Source organism: Scomber japonicus, chromosome 24, assembly GCF_027409825.1.
Source record: "Scomber japonicus isolate fScoJap1 chromosome 24, fScoJap1.pri, whole genome shotgun sequence".
NCBI lineage: Eukaryota > Metazoa > Chordata > Actinopteri > Scombriformes > Scombridae > Scomber > Scomber japonicus.
This window is the reverse complement of record NC_070601.1, coordinates 18,119,054-18,143,179: the sequence shown is the minus strand read 5'-3', so window position 1 is coordinate 18,143,179 and position 24,126 is coordinate 18,119,054. Positions and strand designations below refer to the sequence as shown.

Below are 24,126 nucleotides of genomic sequence, written 5' to 3'. Positions count from 1 at the left end.
AAGTGCGTGAAGTAAAGAAAGGAAAATGTGGAAGTTGCACAGAGCCTGATGTTTCTTTTTTTCTACTGCTACTACACCACATATGTTTTACTAAAAAACAAAACACCGTTGACTTGCAGGATTAAATAAAGATAAAACAAATGAGGGACAATTCATAGACGCTTGTTAAGCGTTGTTGTTAAGCAATTTTAATTTGAAAAAAGTGGCCACTTCCGTCATGCCAGGGGCTTTTGTCATGTCAGGGGCTTCTGCTCCGGGGCTGCAGCTGGATAGTATTGGGATCCCGAACCGGGCTGTCTGGGCCGCGAGCTCCCAGAGGCCTCAATCACTTAATGTTTTTTTTTCCTTTCTTGTGAGTAGACCTCATTAACCTTTTAATACACGCACCTATTGTCAGTCAAACCCATGTTGTCGTTGTCGTCGGTCACATGTCCTCATTGGCTTTGGAGACATGTGCTGCCTCATCCTAAGCACTGATTGGCTGATGTGTGGTGTCGTATGAAACAGGAGGAGCTCACAGACGTAAACAAGAAAGTCATGTGTCCCACAGATGCACGTGTAGGTCAGGAAATGACGTAAAAGGGACCGTATATGGTTTGTTCCGTGTGTGTTACGTTACGTGTTGGACTAACATACTGAACATACTGAGGAAAGTATTTCGATTTTATGGAAACGGATTTCATTTTTCACAAGAATGGATACTTAGCGAGCTGTACAGTAAGTCCTGAGTCATAAGATGGTCGTTGTGGATAAAGGGAAGACTTTGAAGGTATGTAGCATGTAAGCTGTACTTACTTTAGCTGAGTGGCTAGCCGAGCTAACCACTAATACTATTACGGCTGTGAGCAACCATATAAGTCGTGAGTGGTCTTGAATGAATCAGGGCAATCTAAGCTTTCTAACAATGTATACAACAATATGTTTAAGGGTTGGTGTTTAAAACATTCAGAAGAACTTGTGGCTACCTCCCGACCCGTCCCGTAGGCGGAGCAGGGTGTTTTAAGTGTCTGCAGTTAGTCTTCCCTAATGGTTATGTGGCTTTGAGGATGTTCCTCACATTGCCGGTGACAAACTGTGAGGGGAGCGCTCATTTTCTCATTTGGGGAGAATCAAAAATGAGCTGAGAACAAGCATGAAACAAAAACGCCTGCAGTCCTTATCAGTAGTAGCAGTAGCAGTAGAGTCTGAACTTGTCAGAGACCTGGACTTTAGCGATGTTGTGGAGGAGTTTGCTAGGAGAAAAGCCAGGAAAAAGGTCATTGCATAAGGGAGCTACTCTAATGTGTGTGTGTATTCTTGCAGAACTTTCTGCTGCTAGCTCGGCGTCTAACTCAGCTAACTGGCTAACTGTAGTAGTAGTAGTGTGCGCTAAATGTATTTATATCTCTACAGCAGCAGGGGCGGGTTTATGCCAATGTGATTTTCAGACCCGCCCACTAAATCCTGAACACAGAAATCTTGAAACACAGTTTGTGAAGCCTAGCTCCACAATTCAAATCTAAATGGTTGAAATGCTTTTTACAGTTTTTAGAAATACATTAATATTTATAATATTATTTACATTTATTTAATGTGTTCAGAAGAACATGTCTGAATTCACTATACACAGCCTTTAAGTTGAAGTTGTTATTTTGCACAGACAGTAATTACATGTGGAAAGCCATGTTGCATTGAAAAGTCAATATCAAGCATCCCTAGTCAGTACATACACATTAATACCATCCAATCGGTTAAGCCAATTAGAAGCCAATAATTATGACATTATCAATCATTTCTTATTTGAAATGTGCAAGAGGTTGGAAATGTCCTTGGTTGAGGTAGGAAATGATCTTGTCAAGTCACCATAGCACTGAAATATTTCATAGGTCAGAGAACATAGACAAATTTAAAGTCTAGAAAAACTGTGAAACAGAAAAATGAAAGAAAATAGCAAACTCAAGTGTTGCTATCAAAGCTTGTGAACTCAAGTCCTTGTGATGTCCTTGTGTGAGCAAAGGAGTATGTGTAACCTTAGCCACCTTAGCTAGTGGTGTCTCCTCAGTTGATGCCTTTAAGTACAACTTCTCAAACAGTGTTGCATTCAGACGATGCCTATGGGGCCGGTTAATCAGTCCAGCAAAGGAAAATAAATGCCCGCCCGTAGCGTGTGCAATGTGCATGCCCATAGCAAGTGTGAAACAGTGCCAAAAATTCCCAGTGGCCGAAAGCGGTATCACCTTGACCATGCAAGGGTGCCTCAGACAGACAGAGAGACAGAGATTTTGTGCTTTATAGATAGATAGATAGATGTCATCACTGTGTTTCACAGAAAGTATTTTACAGTATTTTGAAAATACAAAAATACATCACACTGAAGTATTTTGATACAAAATACGAAGGCATTTTCATAATGTCAATAAAATACAAATGACAAAATAGTATTTTGTATTTGAAATACGTATTTTAAATACATGTATTAGAAATACAGCCCATCCCTGCTAGTACATTAGTTGTTTTGGCCGAATACACACAAACAAAAAGAGGTGAAATTTTCTCTGCCTGTTATATGAGTAATTTCTCTAAAGGAAGTGTGATGGAAAGCAATAAATAATTGGTTAAAATACTGTTAATACTAAGTAAAATAGAAAATCTGAAAATTTAGGGGAAATAGGTCTGCCGAAACAGGACTGATGGCTAGTTAATGAAACAAACCGACACACATACATTGGGACTACAAAAAGCACATTTGGAAAAAAACAAGAAAACTGGACAGTGAACAACACTCAAATGGCTACAAATGAATCGTTCAACAGGACTGCATGCGAATGTATTTCCCATAACAGTTTTTTGTTACTGTTATTATTCAATGTTGAAAATATCTTGCCAATAGTTATTTAAGTAAGAAAAATACATACTTTCTTTTCTCTGGCAGCCATCTGTCTTTTCCGCTTCACTTGGCTTCTAGCAATGCTTGCAAACTTTCTTGCCACAGTCCTGGGGCGGCTGATTGGGATTGAGCGGCTCTCTGCTCCCTCTACAGGTGGGACAATCTCTATAGCTGTGATGCATTCATCACCGGCCTGCTTTGTTACAATCTTTATCTTGGACCACTTCGAGGAAGGGTTGATCTTGGACATTGAAGGATTGGCTGCTGTCTCCTCTACTGGGTCTGGATTTTTTGCAGCCTGGAAAAAGGAAACGAGAGTTTCGTTTTACTTTAGTTTAGTTTTCGCTTTTACTAGACCTCATTTTAATATTAAGTATCTATTATAAAATAATTATCTAATTTTTTAATTTCTCGGCAGCTCTCAGTTTCTGTGCATAAATCTAAAAAAAAAGCCCAACTTACAATACAATACAATACAAACCTCAGATATCACCTCATTGTTGGTCTTCTTTGGTTCTGTAGGGGGGATAAAAGCTGTTGAGGAGTCATTGGAGCTCTCTTTTTCTTCCTAGATAGATAGATAGATAGATATAATTCATTAGCAGTGGACATTATAGCAATGGAGCTGTTACACTGCTGAAATAGCATATGATGGAAAGACTTAACCAGTGATGTTAATAGTGTAAAAAGTGAGTACCTGTGTGAGTCCTGGACTGGGCTGTGCTGGACCCCGTGGCTTTACTGGATTTGGTTCCTCCACTCTGCCATTCTTCACAGCTTCCAGTGCAGTGGTAGTTGAGTCCAGACTGAGTTTGGGAGTGGAGCGGGGACTGACCTGAGGGCTGGTCTCATTATTATTGTTCTGCTTTAGCAGGTGACTCTTTATCAAACTGGGAGTTCTGGGAAAATAATTAGAATTGCCATTATTTTTTCAAAATGCTTACACCGTTAAAATACAAATAATCCTAATTGCATCAGACAAGGGACTTCTCTCTGTACTTGTCTGGTTCTTTGTCCTATTTGAGACATTCTATTACAGAGAGTGAAACATTTAATCAACATTAAAGAAACTGCATTAAGCTGGTTTAATTTTTATTTATCAGATCTATTACAGTTTGTACATGCCAACGATGAATTCTCCATGCACATAAAAGTTAGACATGGAGTTCAACAAGGTTCTGTGCTTGGATCAATACTATCCACCTTATATATGTGTCCTCTAGATATTCAGAAACTTTCCATGAATGTTCATTTTTATGCAGATGATATGACCTATATATATTTATCAAAGCCATATAAAATCAACCACTATGCCCCCAGAATGCAAGGTTAATTTTGGTTCCTATAATCTCCATAAGGTAGACAGGGCCTTCAGCTATCAGGTTCCTCTCCTTTGGAAACATCCTCGATGAGTCTTCCTTGCTGCTATTGCCAAGTGCTTGTTCATGGAAGAAAGTTTCATTCCCTGTGATAAAAAGTGTGTGGTCTAGACCGGCTTTATGTGACAAAAGTCCCAAGGTAACTTCTGTTTGATTTGGTGCTATATAAATAATACGGACCTGACTTGACAATCAGATGTGCACATTATAAAAATCCACAAATGGATATGAATCATTAATTGGACACATATTGTGCAACAAATATGCACAATATGATTAATTAATGTTAATAGCCTTACTAACATGCATCTGATGCCAGTTTGTGATTTATTCTGACTACCTTGTTAACTCCTTTGTTCCAACACGGCTCTGGATGTTTTAAAGTTTAATGTAAGTGCTGATATAACAAATTCAAGGTTAGTAGCAAACTGGAAAAGATTTACAAAATGTTTGAAAATGTCTTGATCATCTGCACATACATTTAGAAAAGTCCAAACAACTCTAATCAGGTGCATATTGCCAAATATAGTGTTCAACATACTGTAGACATTGAAACACACAGTATATAAGAACTGTACTTTTACAATACAATTATATCTTTATTATAATTTATCAACCATTGTTTATCAAATATATCTCTACTTCAGGTTGAGCTTCAGAGCTTTGAGTATTTTTTTACTGAAACATTTGTATAGATAACAGGAACTGGAATATGCAGTAGGATTGGTTTGGGAAGTTTCCATGTGCATTTTGATACTTTCTTCTGAAGTGAAAATAGATCATCATAAAAATCCATTGCAACTAACCAAAGTAAGGCTCGGTGCAGTTGCTTTTCATTTTCAGTGGAGATAAAATGTTTTACAAGCAACTTTTAGCAGATTTTTGAGTAGAAAAATATTTTTTCAATTTCAATTAGGTTCTGGCCAAGCCCAATATGATGTCATTTGATGGTCACACCAGTCAAATGAAACTTTTTTGACTTGGAAACTTAAAACAAAACAAAAAAAATTAAATTAAAATATGCTACACTAAACAGGTTTGAATCATGCTTGATTAAGAAAAGGCCAGTACATGGGAGATTAATTTTTTTCCCCAAACCATCTATCATTTATTTGATCCCTTACTTTATTCCTTTCTTCTCTTTCTTCTCTGGTTTGTGTTTGGAGACCCTGCTCCTGGACGCCAGGGAAATATGGATGTACAGGACTGTCATAATAATGACTGGAAGATAGAATGCTGCTATTGCTGTCCCAAATGTAGCCGCAGGGTTGGATAGGAACTGTAGAAAGAAAGAAAAAAAGAATTGAGTAGACAAGCAAATAGCCCTTCCTTAATCAACAGAGGATGTTTATACATCCACAGACTGGCATGTTTATCAGGTACAACCCAATACTACATCTGAAATTAACCCTATCTTTACAAAATGTATAATATTTCTTTTTGCTGATATTGAGAGTAGTGTTCAAATAGGAATGTGGGCGAGGTCTTTCTGATTTGTCATAGAAGACATGTCAGACTGATCCATGGACAGCTTCAGGAAGAGAGAGACACAAAGGGCCCTATTTGAACGATCTATAGCGCATGGCGTGAAGCGTGTGGCACAAGTGTCCACTTTTGCTATTTTAACAGCGGAAAAATGGTCACTGCGCCAGGCACGTGGTCTAAAGGGATGGACTTAAGTTCCCTCATTAATCATAGGAGTGTTTTGGGCGTAACATGCGGTAAACCAATCAGAGTGTCATCTCCCATTCCCTTTAATATCCAGGCACACTGCCACCTTGGCAAATTGTTAGTTTGATGACGGATTTACCAGGATTGGTCACATGACTACATTGAGTTTCATTGATCATTACTGCCATTAACTGATTCTGATACATAGTGGCACGTCATAGTGACTTTTTAAAATACAGTGGGGCAAAAAATTATTTAGTCAGCCACCAATTGTGCAAGTTCTCCCACTTAAAAAGATGAGAGGCCTGTAATTTTCATCATAGGTATACCTCAACTATGAAAGACAGAATCCACAAAAATCACATTGTCTGATTTTTAAAGAATTTATTTGCAAATTATGGTGGAAAATAAGTATTTGGTCAATAACAAAAGTTCATCTTAATACTTTGTTATATACTCTTTGTTGGCAATGACAGAGGTCAAACGTTTTCTGTAAGTCTTCACAAGGTTTTCACACACTGTTGCTGGTATTTTGGCCCATTCCTCCATGCAGATCTCCTTTAGAGCAGTGATGTTTTGGGGCTGTCGCTGGGCAACACAGACTTTCAACTCCCTCCAAAGATTTTCTATGGGGTTGAGATCTGGAGACTGGCAAGGCCACTCCAGGACCTTGAAATGCTCTAGCCACGTTTCATCTTCAATTCCCTTGCTGATGGAAGCAGGTTTTCACTCAAAATCTCACGATACATGGCCCCAGTCATTCTTTACTTTACACGGCTCAGTCATCCTGGTCCCTTTGCAGAAAAACAGCCCCAAAGCATGATGTTTCCACCCCCATGCTTCACAGTAGGTATGGTGTTCTTTGGATGCAACTCAGCATTCTTTCTCCTCCAAACACGACAAGTTGAGTTTTTACCAAAAAGTTCTATTTTGGTTTCATCTGACCATATGACATTCTCCCAATCCTCTTCTGGATCATCCAAATGCTCTCTAGCAAACTTCAGACGGGCCTGGACATGTACTGACTTAAGCAGGGGGACACGTCTGGCACTGCAGGATTTGAGTCCCTGGCGGCGTAGTGTGTTACTGATGGTAACCTTTGTTACTTTGGTCCCAGCTCTCTGCAGGTCATTCACTAGGTACCCCCGTGTGGTTCTGGGATTTTTGCTCACCGTTCTTGTGACCATTTTGACCCCACGGGGTGAGATCTTGTGTGGAGCCCCAGATCGAGGGAGATTATCAGTGGTCTTGTATGTCTTCCATTTTCTAATAATTGCTCCCATAGTTAATTTCTTCACACCAAGCTGTTTACCTATTGCAGATTCAGGTTCCCAGCCTGGTGCAGGTCTACAATTTTGTTTCTGGTGTCCTTTGACAGCTCTTTGGTCTTGGCCATAGTGGAGTTTGGAGTGTGACTGTTTGAGGTTGTGGACAGGTGTCTTTTATACTGATAACAAGTTCAAACAGGTGCCATTAATAACGAGTGGAGGACAGAGGAGCCTCTTAAAGAAGAAGTTACAGGTCTGTGAGAGCCAGAAATCTTGCTTGTTTATAGGTGACCAAATACTTATTTTACCCTCGGTATAATTTACCAATTAATTCATTAAAATCCTACAATGTGATTTCCTGGATTCTTTCCCCCCATTCTGTCTCTCATAGTTGAAGTGTACCTATGATGAAAATTACAGGCCTCTCATCTTTTTATGTGGGAGAACTTGCACAATTGGTGAATGACTAAATACTTTTTTGCCCCACTGTATGTTGATGTACATCATAATACGAATTCACATTGTAGTCCTTTTATTAGTGATGTTTTGCATGTTTGTGTGCTGCTGCACGCCCGTGTGTGTGTAACAGGCACAGTGTCTGAGCGCTGCACACCCACCTATCTCTTGATGATACGCCCTTTAATAACAGTGCGATGTGCGCCAGTGACTTTAGACCTGGTCAGTAGCGCAATCGTTTCTTCACATTTAATCTCTCATACAGGCAGAAAAGTCAAAATGATTCCTAACTTCTTTTTCTTTATTCTATCTACACTAACACACTCCATGATGGTTCACATTGCATTTCAGTGTACAAAGGAGAGTGTGAATGGTTTGGCACACCATGACCTGGAGTAAGACCATAAATGTAGTCTCCCCATTCTAGTTGAATTAAGAACCAGAATGGAATTAAACAGTAGCCCTAATGGAAAGCTACAAAAAGCTAGCAAGGTGACCTTGAGTTAAATTAGATAAATGAGATTGAGATAAATTTGCCACACATCAACAGCCAGTTTCAACCTTTTATTACTGGAGAAGTGGGAGGGGACATTTTGCTAAGTAATTTGTCAGTATATGTTTTTCCTTTTTTTCTGCTGTATTTTCCTACATGTCAGTAAACTGTACCTGTATATAACACTCTCCAGGTGGCACTGTTCGCTGTCCAACGATGAACTGCCAGAACAAGATGGCAGGAGCCCAAAGGATGAACGACAGGATCCATGCAGCGGCAATCATTAACCCAGCCATCTTAGTTGTCCTTCTTGTTGGATATGTGAGGGGTTTGGTCACGCAGAAATAACGATCAAAACTGATGATCAATAAGTTCATCACTGAGGCATTTGAGACAACATAATCTAAAGCTAGCCACAAGTCACAGATCACCGGCCCGAGTGGCCAGTAGCCAACAATGATGTAAACAGTGTACAAATTCATGCTGAAAACGCCGATGATCAAGTCAGCACATGCTAATGAAAATAAGAAGTAATTATTGACAGTTTGTAGGTGGCGGTTTACTTTGATGGACAGCATGACTAAAATATTTCCTGTGACAGTCACAAAGCTCAGAGATCCAGTAACCAAAGCAATAAAAAACATCTCCAGGGTCTTATATGGACTTCCTGTCCCGACTCCATCGTCCATTGAAGAGCATGACATTGAGTCATTGGTGGACATGTTACATGAGGCATTGGAGAACAAGTCAGCTGACTGGTTGACTGAGGACCCTAAAGGAAGAAAGGAAAAAGAGAGAGTTAAGGACAAATACAAAGAAATATAGGATATGCTACAAAAGTAATGATGTTGGTTGATGACATAATACTTAATACATAATACTTGGAAAAGCTTTGAAACAACTGAAAGGGGAAATTTGCAAACGCCTGCCTATTGACTTCTTGTAGGACAGGGAGAAATTGGTTTAAACATTTAACAATTGTGCCAAGGAGGTTTCTAATCTGTTGGAGAATATTGGGAAACATTAGGAAATAAAATGAAAATAAATGGTGATGGAGGATGGAAAACTACTAACTGAGCATGTGGAAGAGTTTACATGTCTTGGCACTGTAATCCTCAGTGAAAAGGCAATGTTTCCAAAATGTTAAAGGTGGCTTTCAGAGATTATATTTTTTTGAGGAAGCCCAAAAAATATGGAGTTTGAAGAGAAACTATGATCCAGTTTTACACATCAGTTGTGGTAAACTGGCTTGTGTTCTGTTGTGGTAAACATACAACTATATGATCTGAGACTACTGTATGTTCCCACTCTATTAATATCACTACTACCTGCTGTACTGAGTAGACACCAACCATCTGCTATGTATAATTTGAACATTTCTATAACAATCCATTCCACTTGACTTGGCTTAGTTTTATTTATTAGGGGAAATAGTTACAACTGCATCTAGAAAATCTTTCCCATATCTCTCTTCATTTTCTGAAGTTCAATTTTACCAAAAGGTTCTAAACATTGTTTGACATGATTCTCATCCTAAAGTCTAAAGTCTGAGTGTGGTTCAGAATAAACACATTTTCTGAGTCTATTTGTCTCTTGAAGGGTTAATATTTGGAACTTTAAGGTACATATTCTTAAGTTATTGTACTCTATTTATTTTTGGTATTTTGCATATCTTTAAAATGTCTATTTGCATTGTCAGCTCACTAAAGTCTAACCAAGTTCCTAACAGCAGCAAGTCAATTCACACACACACACGCACACACACACAACGAACAATCACTGATAAACTGATATTGTATTGATTCTTCAACTATCTTCATCAACAAAACATCAATGAATCTTTGATTTGGTGAAAAAGCTTTACATACTGGAGTTTGTACCACTGGATAAGCCTGACTTCAGTTCCTCGTCATGACTCAGAAATGTGCTCTGATGATTTCAGCTTTGCTTACTACGTATAAAATAAGCTTCAGCTCAGCACTCACTGAACAGAGTTTCTTCAAGAAACTTGAGGGCATTAGAATCGTAATGTTAATAAAAATGACAATCATAATAAAATCATAAGAGTCATGAAAGTGTTTTTCATACTGGAGTTTGTACCACTGTTTAAGCCTGACTGAAGTTCCTGGTCATGACTCATGTATTTGTCCTGATGATTTCAGCTTTGCTGACTCAGTATAAAATAAGCTTCAGCTCAACACTCCTTCAACAGAGTTCCTTAGAGATTCTGAGGTCATTAGTCTGACAGTCACAATGTCACAGACAATGGTGCCAATCAAGGCAATGCGGTGCATTCACAGAGCAACTATGTTGACTTAAGAGTGATGAGTAACCAAATAGACCCAGTGATTACTGGGTCTATTTGGTTCTCCAGTTAAGTGAATAAAGCAATTTCATGTTAAAAATCAGTGTTTCTCTGAAGCTGTTCAACGGACACATGACATCTGGAGAAGCTGCTACTAACATTTGCTCAGCTTGTGTGTAGCTACAGTATGTAGTCTTTGGTAGAAGGAGTATGACACCATTGACAGGCGTCCAAATGAAACAGACCATTACTTTGATTAAAATTATCTCTGGGCTTGAAAATGGCTGGGAAAATGTAAGTAAACAACTCAACAAAATATATAACATAGGTCTTGTTTTTTTAAACATTTTAATGTGCAGTAGTTATATATTATACCTTTAAATGTGACATGTGCATAAACAATTAAATTATGTAACAGTGGAGTTTGAATGCAATGCACAATGTAAAATCCAGATTGATGAAATATTAAAGTGACTAGTGCAGGGATTAAATGATGGATATGAAATGTAAAATCCAGTTTGATAACCCTGCCGTCATCCCGTTTATATGGCCATTGTACACACACACACACACACACACACCATGGAGTGCTTTATTGGATGATGTGTCTCAATATCAATTGAGGAGATTCTGTGTTTAAAGAAAGATGATTACATATTAAACATCCTCAGCCACATATTCTTGGAAATATAAAATGAATCCAACAATTTCACACTTTATGATCACAGGGCATAAAATGCCTTGATAATGGTGTTTGAACTTGAGGAGGACCAGCAGCAATGTGAAATGGACTGAAGCCCACTGAAGGCAGACAACCCAAAACAGATCTGTCTAATGTATTAATACATTAATACATTAATGATAATCACACATATTTCCATGTGCATTTTTGCTGGCCCTACTTCAAAGCAGTGAATTGAAAATTAATGCATACTCTAACCAATCTGTTCAGTGAATTCAATTTAGGCCATGGTTTAAATATACAGTGTATTGTCCTTTCAAAACGATGCTAAGTCAACACAGTTATTCTGTTATTCAAACTAAATTAACACGGAGAGACTGACTGGCTCTGATAACATTCAATGCTGTATTAAGTATGGTGGATGGAGTACAGAGGGGGATAGAGGAGCTTTATTTTTTAAATACAGCAGAACATCATTTCAACCATTCAACATTACTTACTTTTTTCAGTATATTGATGACTACTCATTCTACTGACTATTCAATTAAACATGTATGCTACTGCATACATGTTTAGTATAACTATGAATTTGCTTGAGACAGGTCATTTTTAGTTCGATGATGATGTTGTATTCATTTTGACACTAGTCTGCTTAATTTGGTTCAGTCGAGGAAAAAATGAACAAAAAGGATAAAAAAGAAGCGTCTTGTAGCGTAGGCTACTGTTATGTGAAGATAGATAAGGTGTGTTTTATCCATTGTTTGATAAGGAATTGCTAAATTAGATAGAGCAGGGCACAAGCTCAACACACTGCTGTTTTTAACTCCTTTTCACTTTCTCATCTAAAATAATAAATATGAACATGCTGGCACACATACAGTACCAGTCAAAAGTTTGGACAAACTTTTCCATTCAATCAGATTTTCCTACATAAGTAAGTCAATTATTGCCTTAATTAATTACTAAAACCTTTAAGGAATACCTTTAAGTGCACAAAAAGAGAAAGGAGTCCCACAGCAAGAGTCATATCATATTTTTATCACACTATCTGGTTATACTAAACCCAGAACTGTGGATTTTAGATGAGCAGATAGTGTATAATAAAGCTTATTAAAGCAGATACTTTTCTAAGGTTGTCCAAGGCAGTTACAAGCTTCTCCGTCTAAAAGACGCAAAGTTAATAAGCGACCACATGTAAATTAGGCCACTTGTGGTGAGAAGTCTTATTTGGCTTAGAGCAAATTGTTGGATACAAAATCAAAGCACATAACTGGAATAAAAAAGAAGCAATGAAAATGGTTCTACAAATGACATATTGCCATGTTATTTAAGGAAATGCTGATATGTGACATTTTTATGTGTAATTAGTGTAGTAATGGGCCAGCAACATTTGTGTGTTTCTCTTATTGTATGAACAACAACATTGATGCAATGAACAATTAGAAACCTTTTCAAATATCTCACTGTAAGTGCAACAATTTATGCAAAAAGATGACAAAGGGTAGAAATGTGGAAAAGTAAAATTAAAAAATGACAAAAGAATGTTAGATGAAGCATGTTCTCATCTACAGCAGAGTGTATGGTGTGGACCACGGGATTATGTTTCTATTTTATCAGGCTGTACTAGAGAGCTTAGTCAGATATGGGATGTCAGCATGGTATTGCACTCACTATACAACTAAAATCTAAGCTTGCTCATCTGGTACACACCACCATGAAGGTGATGGGGAGGAATGAATACCAGCCTCTCTAGTCGATTTATATGAGCAGTCTGTTCTGAGGCGAGCTCACAAGATAATGACCGACCCATCACATATCCTACACAGAATATGAGCTCTTGCCCTCTGGCAGACGATACACAGTCCCCAACTGTTAACCATTTTAATAACTCATTTGTGCCTACCTCTATCAAACTTTTAAATAATGCTGCTTGAGCTGTAGGGATTGTGCAATGGTCTCATGATGTGTTATTATGGAGTGAGTGCAATCTGTGTTATGTGCAATGTGTTTTTACCATGGGGTGAGTGCAATATTTTGTTATGTGTAATTTTTTTTTTGTGACTGAAACAGCTGGTGCTGTTTTGCTCATATGTAGTTTGTTTTACTGTAACTGTGGTTAGGGTTAGTCACCTGTCAATCAAAGTCACCACCTCTACCCGAAACATGGACGCTACATTTGAGAGCTTTCTGCTGGTAACTCAGCTGCTAGCTCGGCGGCTAACTCGGCTGCTAGCTCAGCGGCTAACTCAGCTAACTGGCTAACTGTAGACTGTAGTAGTAGTAGTGTGTGCTGAATATATTTATACCTCTACAGCAGCAGGGGCGGGTTTATGCTAATCACCACCATGTTACGTAACGCGGCAGTGATTTTCAGACCCGCCTACTAAATCCTGAACACAGAAATGTTGAAACACAGTTTGTGAAGCCTAGCTCCACAATTCAAATCTAAATGGTTGAAATACTTTTTACACCTTTTTTAGAAATACATTTATGACCTATTTAATGTGTTTAGAAGAAAATGTCTGAATTCACTTTACACGCTCTTTAATATTTGTGATTAATCATTTTTAAAATTATTATTATTAATTGGTGATACACAGTCATGCTGATTGTCTCAAGAGGATTTTTAGAGAAAGCCTCAGGAAGGAATATCAGGGCTGTGAAAAGGATTCATAGTGCACTTCAACCACTAACCAACACGTGGTCTAAATCTCAGTATTCTGTTTCTGCCTTTTATTTTTATACTGTTAACTGATATATAAAAACTTTCTGTGCACAAAGATATCCAATGTTCGGCATGGCTACAGAGATGGAATATGCAAGTGGTGAAACTTAACAAACAAGTAATAAATCAATGAAATTCAACACAATAATGTGGAATTAGAAGTTTTATGTCTTACGAATACAACTCAAAAGTAGTAAATGTAGGAAGAAGAAAAGTTGAAGATCAAATCCGTGCAACTCTTTGATACATTCACACAGACACAAAAAAAATTCTGTATGCAGCAAAATGTATGTATTTGTCATTTTGAATAGACCTCATATTGTCTGTAATTGCATTAATGCATGCATGCTTCATATTTAAAAATGCAACATCAGTGCAAAAATAGATTCATTTACACATACAGTTCAGGAGCTGACCAGCACATATATCACATGCACACACACATATATCACACACAGCCCCCCTGAGTGCAACCATACCAATGCATCAATGAATGAGTGCAGCTAGACTGTGTTTAAACATGTATGTAATATATCTGCAGTGTTTGAATCATGTATGTGAATCCTGCTTCTGGAAGGCGCACTGCTCTTTGACAATGATATATTCAGAGGGCTTCCTTTAGGGATACTATAGCTTTAAATCTTATATGCTGCAGCTACAGAACCACTTCTGTAGCTGAATTAACACAATTCATATGACAAATATAATATAATAATCCTGCTTTCATAATATTACGCTGACAAATGCAATTTCCCCCTTTAGTTTCAATAGTTTGGACATTAAGGGAATTTTCTGCATTGTGCTATAGCAAAAGTTAAAGGTTAATAAACAGACACACTGACTATTGTCATGAGACAGACTTGAAAAATTGTGAACCTATCTTTTAATAAGTAAAAAGACTCTATTGACCTGCAGATTAATGGTGTGACAGTGTGTGGAACACAGAGATACTGATGTATAAAAGGAGTCAGAGAAGATGCTTAGAATAGTAATTAACAACCACATCTGCACAAACCCCTGCGAATAACAAAGACTATCTCTGATTCTGCCACATCAATTTTGATCCATGAGTCCAAAAAACGTAATAGGAGTACAAAGCTAAATTTGGTCGAGCGCTGTTGTTATTGTGCTATCACTTTCTTGTTCTAGAGCTTTCAACACATCTCACATGTTAGTGGATGTAGTTTGCTCAGATTTCATCATAGAATCTACAGAATGGAATAATATCACATAATAACTGATGATAACCTTGACTTTGTTCAAAACTGACTTAACATTGGATGTGGACAGCCTCTTCAGCCTCCTGTCAATTAAATTTTTCATGTGCATTTGTTTATATTGTTGGTATCATTTTATAAAGAGATTGTTGCACACTGACAAAAGGCCACAAATGCTCCCAGGATACAAAAGAATCAATTTATGTCATGTGTTAAAGTCAAAAAATGTGCCAGGAGTGGACACAGAGGACCATAATCAGCATAGCCTGTGGACCACATGATACCAAAATCCAACTAACAGCAAAGTTGACTCAGGAGGTGAGAGGTAAAGGGCAAAAGGTGTTTCATATGAGCTAATATTTGGTGTGGTCACACAACCTGCATCAAACATGCATACATGCAAACATGTGTCAATACAGAGTGGTATACATACATGTGCTCTAAACCTTATTTGCACTTACTGTATGTATATCATGATCAATTAACTGTTTTTCACCATATTATAGCCAGGCGAGGATTTCCGGTCCCCCGAAATGAGGCCAACGTGGAAGTAACTTAGAACTGCATTCTATCAAAAGGCCACCAGGGGGCGACCGTTTTGGTGTTAAAAGGACTTCCGACTCCATATAAGTCAATGGAGAATTCACCAACTTCTCACTTGATTTCTAACCTCAGTAAACATTTTCAAAATGTGTTTATGGTCTCAATCGCTAGTTTAAAGCCTTCTTCAATGCAGTATGATGTTCATTTGGGACATTTTGGCCTCCCTGATTTTATATGTGACGATAAAGCAGGGTATGCATTAGTGCGTGGCTACGTGGTGATTGACAGGTTGATTGCACAGTGTCCTCGAGAGCCAGCCCTCGCAACCATAGCAACCTTCCGTGTTTTTATTTTTCCCAGCATGCACCTGAAATTTTCAAGATGCCGCTGCCCTGATTCGAAATTATTGGCTTCCGAGCAGCAGTCCACAAACCAATGGGTGACGTCACGGATGTTACGTCCATTTCTTCTATACAGTCTATGATTATAACACAGTATTGGTGATCATAATCAGGAGGGGACTGAACAGAGGCTTGAGGGATTGGTTCATATTTTTTTCAAGTATGTTAAAAAAGCAGGAGTCCATATGAACAGTGAAAGTTTTTTCTCACTGTAATGTTCCTCCTATTCATACTGAATATTATTAAGATCTCCTTCATATGCGCTTTCAATGTAATTGATGGGGGAGAAAATCTACAGTGTGTCCACACAGCCATCTTGTGCAAAAATGCATTTAAAAGTTGATCTAAAGCTTATATTCCCTCTTTGCGTTTCCTTGGACAGTGTTTCTCTGTTGAGCTATAGTGGAGGAATAGTAACAAAAAGAGGGACTTTAGCACTAAAAAGACATCCAAAGATATCTGCTTGATTTGACTATTTGGATGGCTGCAGCTTCATATTAGCTTCAGATAAACTTCTTAATGCATTTTTGCACAGGAGGAGGACTGTGGATTTTGGGCCCCATCCTTTATATTGTAAATGCATTATTATGGGAAGGTCAGTATGAACAGGAGGAATGATTACAATAAGAAAAAAAACAGTTTCAATGTTTATATGGGCACCTAAGTGAGAGATAGGGAGATGCAATAGAAAAGCAGTCAGAAAAGTTTGCAAATGTGTTCAATTTCTTAGACTTATTCACAATCCTTAAAAATGATTCAGTCCTGCTACATAACAGTATTTCCTCTGATGTACACAGAAGTAAAATTTCACCCCAACTCACAAGATGCCTCTTGACTGCTCTACACAAACAGCAGTGACAACTACATGAGGAAGCAGCTTTAATTTCTGGTTGCCAGTGCATATCTTGTTTCATTTCACTTACCAGCTGCCAAAATAGTGCAACATTACAAAGTCAGTAAGTACACAATTAGTTATTTTCTTTCCTGATGATTGATTATTAAATGTAAAAGAGTGTCTGTTTGATGCTAATGCTATAATAGTTTGTGGTGGAGCGTATAGTTCAGGTATTGAATGTTCACACAAAACAGTATTTATCTTAATAGACTGCACAAAGTCTCACCATTTCGAGCATCTTTATGTGCATGTTTCTGTGTAAAATAGCTCTTGCCAAAAATAGGAATACATTTTAATTTTATCTCAAGGACACACCGATGCACTCACAAGAACTGGCTCAGATCGTCTATGAAATATACAACAAAGGCAGATGAGAGGAACATTACCATTGATTTCATCACCATCATCTCACATATCTCTCCTATACAGTACACCAACAACATTCCAGCAACAAGGCTCAAACAAGCACAGTGCTGCAAGATTTATATGTTCCAAAGACAGACACACACATGCTAGCACACACACGCTTGGAATATTTATGCTGCATGGTCTATCTAAGTCTCTTTTTCTTGTCTTTTTCCTTAACTCCTCCCCAGGATATCCCCAGAGAAAGAACAGGTAAACAATGAGGAGACCTTTGTCTTAGATCTCAATGCTGAAAGCAAAATATGCATGTTCAGATTTGAGGGGAAAAAGCTCAAAATGAGGAAGAAATCAAAAATGGTCCTATGGGAAGGAAGCTGGTATCGTGGTTTTCCAGTAAACAAGCCCCTGTGGGGCCGTTGTTTGTTTTTGTAGCAAGTGTGAACTAAAGCAAACCTACACTAAATCTATGAGGTCCTATTTCACAGCCCACAGCATTATCCTCATAATTGGCCTATTGTGTGTTATTTTAATGTGCAGACCTTACTAAGGTATATAAAGCCTAACAAAGCCTATAATGTCGAGATCACAGACAAATGATTATTATTTTGGACAAAAAAACCATTGCAATAATTATTTACACACCTAGAGGCAAAACTAATTTAAGGCAAATGAATGAAAGTAGTCCTAGTTTGTGATGATAATGGAAGATGGGTTAGCATACAATGGGGGAATCCACAAGGCAAATTGGCAACCAAGCCTAAACTCCTCCAGTATCATCACCATAAAGGTTCACTCCACCACTTCAAATGCTTAGACGTGGAGTCTAGGCAGAGGGCAACCACCTTAGAACTCTTTCTATACTCGTGGAAAATGATAGCTATCAGTCTTCTGATATTAAAAAATACAAACGTATTGGGACGACGCCAGTTTGATCAGCATGAATAACATATATTTATTTATATTGTTTGCTAACTTTGTGAAAAATGTCATGTTCAGTAATGCAATAGGATGAAAAGATGAAGGATCAGTCTCATCTTCTTTTAGTACCAATAAAATATCGGTTTCATAAAATGTGCAGGGGAATTTCAGTGTTTCAAATGAATGGGTGAACATCCTCAAAAGAAGGGAGCCACCTTTCAAGAATATTTTGTATACAATTCAATTCCAAAACCATCTGGGCCAGGGACCTTGCCACTGGGGAATTATTTTATAGCATCCACAATCTCTTGAGTATAGTGGCATCAGCATTTAAAGAATCTCTGGCAACATTCCTCAATTTAGGGAGATGCAGATGCTCTAGCCAATAAGAGATACATACACATAACTTGTCTCAGGTTTCTTCCCAGAGGCCCTGAAAAGTTCTGAAATCAAGCCAATATATAATAAAGAACAATCTAGACATGACACTAATGAACAAATACAGGCCCATATCACACCTCCTGTTTTTAAGTAAAGTCATTGAAAAAGCTGTTTGTGGCAGCGGAGCGTCTTTCCTCCAGAAACAGAAGTAGTTCTGAGATCCATTCTCCACAAAAACACCAACAACTCACTCTGTGCTGCATATGTACACCACACATACATCGTGATGCTTTGTTTCTATTTGTTTATCTTTTAGTTACAGTTTTAGTTTTTTTTTTAATTGTTTGGTTCAATCATGGAGTAAACTCAGCAGGGTTTTAATTTGCAAAAAGAATGGAAACCTGATCAATGCAATCTCAAGAATATGCATTAAATATTGTTCAAAAAGTTGTTTTAATCATTTTTAACCCATGCAGTTGTTAGGACTCTCCAATGTGCTGATTTGCCCCCCCAACACAAACACACACACACACAGTAGTGGCTAATTGTCATTTAATCCATGATTAGTTCATTCTGATAAGTATTATGACTAACCATTATGATGCATTTTTTAAAATGTAGATTTAATCTACGGAGCCCGTCTGGTGACATGGTAAAAAAAAAATGTAATTGTGGCCACAATATAGCTATAACATGCACATGAAATACTAATTTGTGGCCACGAAATAAGTATAACATGCACACAAAATACTAATTAATAATATTAATATCATTCCTGGACAGCTGGGTAATTTGCCAAAGACTAAAGTGATCTCATAGGACAGTGTCAGAGCTTGAGCATAATGTTTAAATCAGCTGCATCAAGGAAAACAACAATATATGCTATCATAATTATGCAGACAACACTCTAATTTACTATAGCAACTATGGTCCAGTACAAGCACTGTGTAACTGTGTTGAACACTTTTTTTAATGAAACAAAGACAAAACTAAAGTCACTGCTATTGGGGCCAAGGAAGAACGATCAAAAGTCAGCAGCTTCAGTCAGTAATGATAATATCATAAACTCAATCAATACATCTGAAAAGAAAAACTTGCATTTAGACTTGACAACTGTAATGCTGTCTTTTCAGGGTTTCCTTATTAGTCGATCACTAGCTGCTGCTGATTTAGAATGCTGCTGCCTAAATCTGTAGTCAGACTGTTCTCAGATCTTTACACTGTCAAATAATTGATTTTAAAATACTGTTGTTGGTTTGTAAAGTTTAGTAATGATCTTTTTTGTTTTCTATGTGAAGGTAAATATTCATCAAATGAAAAGTGAAACTGATTTATTATTGCCAATATAGCACTAGCAGTGGGAACAGTGGCTTTGATTAAAAGTTTTGGTGAAGCAGATGAAAAAAGAGATAAGCCAATGAGTTGGCCAGAGAGGGAGCCAGACAAATCTGGACCCTGTGGCCATTAAAATCTCACTAACAGTTAATATAATTACAACAGAGCTGCAAAGAGCCTTAAATTAAAAACAACCTAAGCGCTATGATCAGAGCAAACACATCGGGCCAGAAATCCACTAAAGCATTATTTTTCCACACAGTTTTTTAATATATATCAGTTTCTTGTTGCTGCATTTTGGACCATTTGCAGAGGTTCTACTCTACATCATAGTACTGCTACAGTAGTCATGGTTAGACAAGACCGTACATAATTAATTTAATTCATTCAAAGATAACCATTGCTCCTCAGCTGTGGAACTTCCTACCAGCCTGATGTGGCATACAGTCATTTGCATTTCTACATTCCTCTAGTTGTCTGTTATTTGCTTTAATTTGCAAGTTTTCTATGCCATGTAAATGGTACTCCTTAATATTAATAGTTCTGTGTGTGTGTGTGTGTGTGTGTGTGTGTGTTCTGTTAGCCTTGTGTGGTGCACTTGACTGTTCTGACATCTATAATCCCTGGAAGTGCTGCTGTACCAACTGCTAAGTAATGCTGATTTGGTAACATGAAGAAATCTTAAGAGAATTTCTGCTGTTAATGCAGTATTGCACAAAAATTCTGAGTTTTAACTCTAACATGTTGTGTTATCCCCAAAAGTAGGAAGAAAATGTAAATTAAAAAACAAGTCAAAAACCAACTGAGAACATAAGCTGCCTGTGTTGATGTGGGCCTCTGGTTGATGGACAACACCATCACCATCATCATCATCACCATCACCATCATCATCATCATCGACAAAACATGCACCAGAAATTTTGATGGATTTATTATGCCCTTTTTATTTAAACACAGTTTGGATAGAAAACATTCACCCTATTATATTATATGTACAAGGGCACCACAATATGAACCCAGTGGATGGTACTGTGGATAATGTACCACCCACATGGTGCATTATAATGTATCACTGCTAAGCAAACCTCATTAACACATACAAAATACAAAAACATTCACAGAATAACATCAGACTAGTCCAGCAACACACACACATTTTCTCTGATGGCTGCAATGTCTTCTCTTTATAGGCTTTAAAGCTGCAGTTGGTAAGTCTTATAAAAGTAACTTTTTGTCATATTTGCAGACTGTCACTATGTAAAGACAGTATTACATGAAACTAGTAATCTGTAAAAAAAAACAGGCTCATTTAGCCCCGCCTACTGCTCCTACTGCAAATTGCCAGAATCCACTGCGACTGGACAAAAAGAACCAATCACAGCCAGGATTGTGTCTGATGGAGTATCTGACAGCTGCCAATCACTGCTCATGCACACAGCGTCCTTCCTCCTCAGCTCGGTCAAGCTCATATCTGTAGTTTCTAGGTAAGGTATAGCCATGTGAAAGTCACTGTAAAGCGTTTTATATCTAGCTGTGTGCACGTGGTCGTGTGCCGTCGCGTGCACGTCAGCCTCCTCTGGGGGAGGGACTTTGGAGGCAGGGCAGGAGTGCAGCAGAGAGGGAGGGGGAGGGATCTGACAGTTGTATTTCTTTAAATTTGATGCTAAGTCCTCTCTCTCCTCAAAGTTACCTACTGCAGCTTTAACTGGATCTCATTAGAGAAACAGAGCATTTCTTATGGTAATGGAAGCCAACTCAATATAACAAGGAAGCATGTAATGGAGGAAAATCTTTGTGAGCTCACCTTAAGCCTGAGTTTAAGATATGCACTGTACCTATGGGCATGATTTGTGCCAACCAGTTTGAAGCTAATTGGGGTCCAGTGTGCAACTTACATAAGTGTGATGTGGAAACTTGAAACCTTAGCGCACACACACTAAGATATTTCAGTGAAGTGGGAGACAGCACAGGTAGAATGAGGTAATGTCATTTAAGCATTTTAATAAGATAAAATGTTTTTTACTATCTTATTTATGAACTCTCCAGCTCCCCTCTGAGCTTTATAGTGAGTTTCAGCTCATTGTTTAGCTGTTCAGTTCCTTACTGTTTAGGTTTACTCTCAGCGTTCTCATAGTATTGTCTTTGACTGCAACAGGCAGCTGTTTTCAGAGAAAAAGCTCTGAAAAGCCACTGTACACTACCTGCTCAACAGACACAGTTAGCTGTAGTCTAACTGGTGAACATAGTGGACTGTTAAGCAGCTAAAACTGGACTTACATTCCCTGGGTGGACAGAAACATGACTCTAAATGAATGACAATGTTGCTCTGTAACTGCTGGATGTGGAAATAAGCCACTGTTTGCTCACAAGTTCAACATTTCAATTTGAAAGTTAATGATGTATTAATGTCGTGTTTGAAAGCAGTTGACCATCACACTGCCTTGCCAGAATAGTATTATTGCCCTAACCCTGCATTGTTTTCCCAGTGGTCTTTGTGTTAGCACTGTGTTAGGCCTAATGACAGTCTGCATGACACCTTAAAGTGGAAGCAACTGCCAGAGTAACATTGCTCCACAGCTTAAATTGGGGCTTGTTATAGACTGTTGTGGTGTCTCTACAGCAGAGACAAAATTGTCTCACTGCAACCAACTTCATTGTACTTACTTTCTCTTTTTTGCTCCTTCTTTTCTTTTTTTTTAGAAGATGTTGCTGAGCAAGAGGCTTGAGGCACTTTTCACATGGTCTATACTGTACTCTTTAATTTAATTTAATTTAATTTAATTTAAAGAGACCCAACATTCTGACAGGAGCAGGAATAGTGCAGTAGAAGCCAACCTTATTGGCAAATTAATCAATGTCCACATTACATTGCAAAGCAGGGACTTAATATGACTATTATTTATTATTATTTACCTTTACCGTCACCTGTGCCTACATCATCTGTTAGTGCTTACTCTTAAAAATTAAATTAAATCGATGTGACCAGAGCCTTCTTTTTGCACCAGTCTTATCATCTGGTGTGAAAAGCACATTTCACACATGCACACAATCTAATGGAGCCCATGTGTGAATACAGCAGTAAATACTCTGGAGAATTCTTAGCAAGCAAGTGGGCTACAACTGCTCGCTGCCGTGAGTGTAACAAAACTGATGTTTGACAAAATCTTTGCCGATCATCTGCTGAGCTAGCTTTACACATGTGACTGGTGCTGGATAAATGCAGCAGGCCAGCTGATTGGAGAGAGGACTTCCAGTGATTTCTTGTAAAATATGTTTCTATTAGATAAGATAAGATTTATTGTCATTGTACAGTCGCCTATACAACGAAACTGGGAGTGCTGCAACTGACTGTGAATTACAGATAAAAACACATAAAAAAATAAGAATTAAATATAACACTGTCACAGAATAGGTGCAGGGAATAAATAATAAATAAAGTAAGACGGGTAAGGCAGTAAATATACTGCAGATCTGGGCACATGGTATTGAGCAGAAGACATGTGAATGGCACATGTGGGTTTTGAGTATCCTGATAGACCTTGGAAAGAAGCTGTTTTTTGGTCTGTTGGCTCTTTATACTTTTATACCTCCTTCCAGAGGGCATCAGGCTGAGCAGGTGGTGTCCAGGATGGAGGTGGTCACAGATCATCTTTGTTCTGGAGTGACATCGAGAGCTGGCAATATCATCCAGGAAGGGCAGAGGGTAGCCGATTATCTTTTCAGTTGATCTTATTACCCTCTGCTGCTTTTTCTTTGTCAGCTGCTGTGCAGCTAGCATACCACAGTGTGATTGAGTATGCCAGCATGCTCTCGATGATAGCGTGCTGGCGTACCAGCAGCCTCTACTCCAGTCTGTTTCTTCTGAGCACTCTCAGGAAGTGGGGTCCCTGCTGCGTCTTTCTCACCACTGCTGTTGTGTTTGCTGACCAGGAGAAATCCTCTGAGATGTAGGTCCCCAGGAATTTGAAAGTGGGAACCCTCACCATGCAGTCTCTACTAACCGCTTCACCTAGTCCCTGTAGGCCGACTCGTCTTCTCCAGATATGAGCCCCACCAACGTGGTGTCATCTGTAAATTTGATTGTTGTGTGTGCATGAGTATGGATGGCATACAGGAGTGGGCTCAGCACACGGCCTTGTGGGGAGCCTGTTCTGACCATGAGGGTGAAGGAGCTGTGGGCGCCGATCTTGATAGTCTGTGGGCGGTTTGTGAGAAAGGACAGTTT

General features: G+C 38.4%; 1 protein-coding gene across 1 annotated transcript in view; it reads right to left on the bottom strand.

Annotated features, from left to right (window-relative positions):
• Window positions 1-24,126, bottom strand: part of LOC128354053 (muscarinic acetylcholine receptor M4-like) — a 50,952-nt gene that overhangs the window by 3,282 nt on the left and 23,544 nt on the right. Inside the window, exons 2-6 of the mRNA XM_053314295.1 lie at window positions 8,307-8,905; window positions 5,370-5,524; window positions 3,564-3,765; window positions 3,348-3,434; window positions 2,895-3,164 (exon numbers count right to left, since the gene is read on the bottom strand). Of these exons, the coding sequence (XP_053170270.1) occupies window positions 2,895-3,164; window positions 3,348-3,434; window positions 3,564-3,765; window positions 5,370-5,524; window positions 8,307-8,905 (1,313 nt within the window). The remainder of the gene's footprint in view (window positions 1-2,894; window positions 3,165-3,347; window positions 3,435-3,563; window positions 3,766-5,369; window positions 5,525-8,306; window positions 8,906-24,126) is intronic.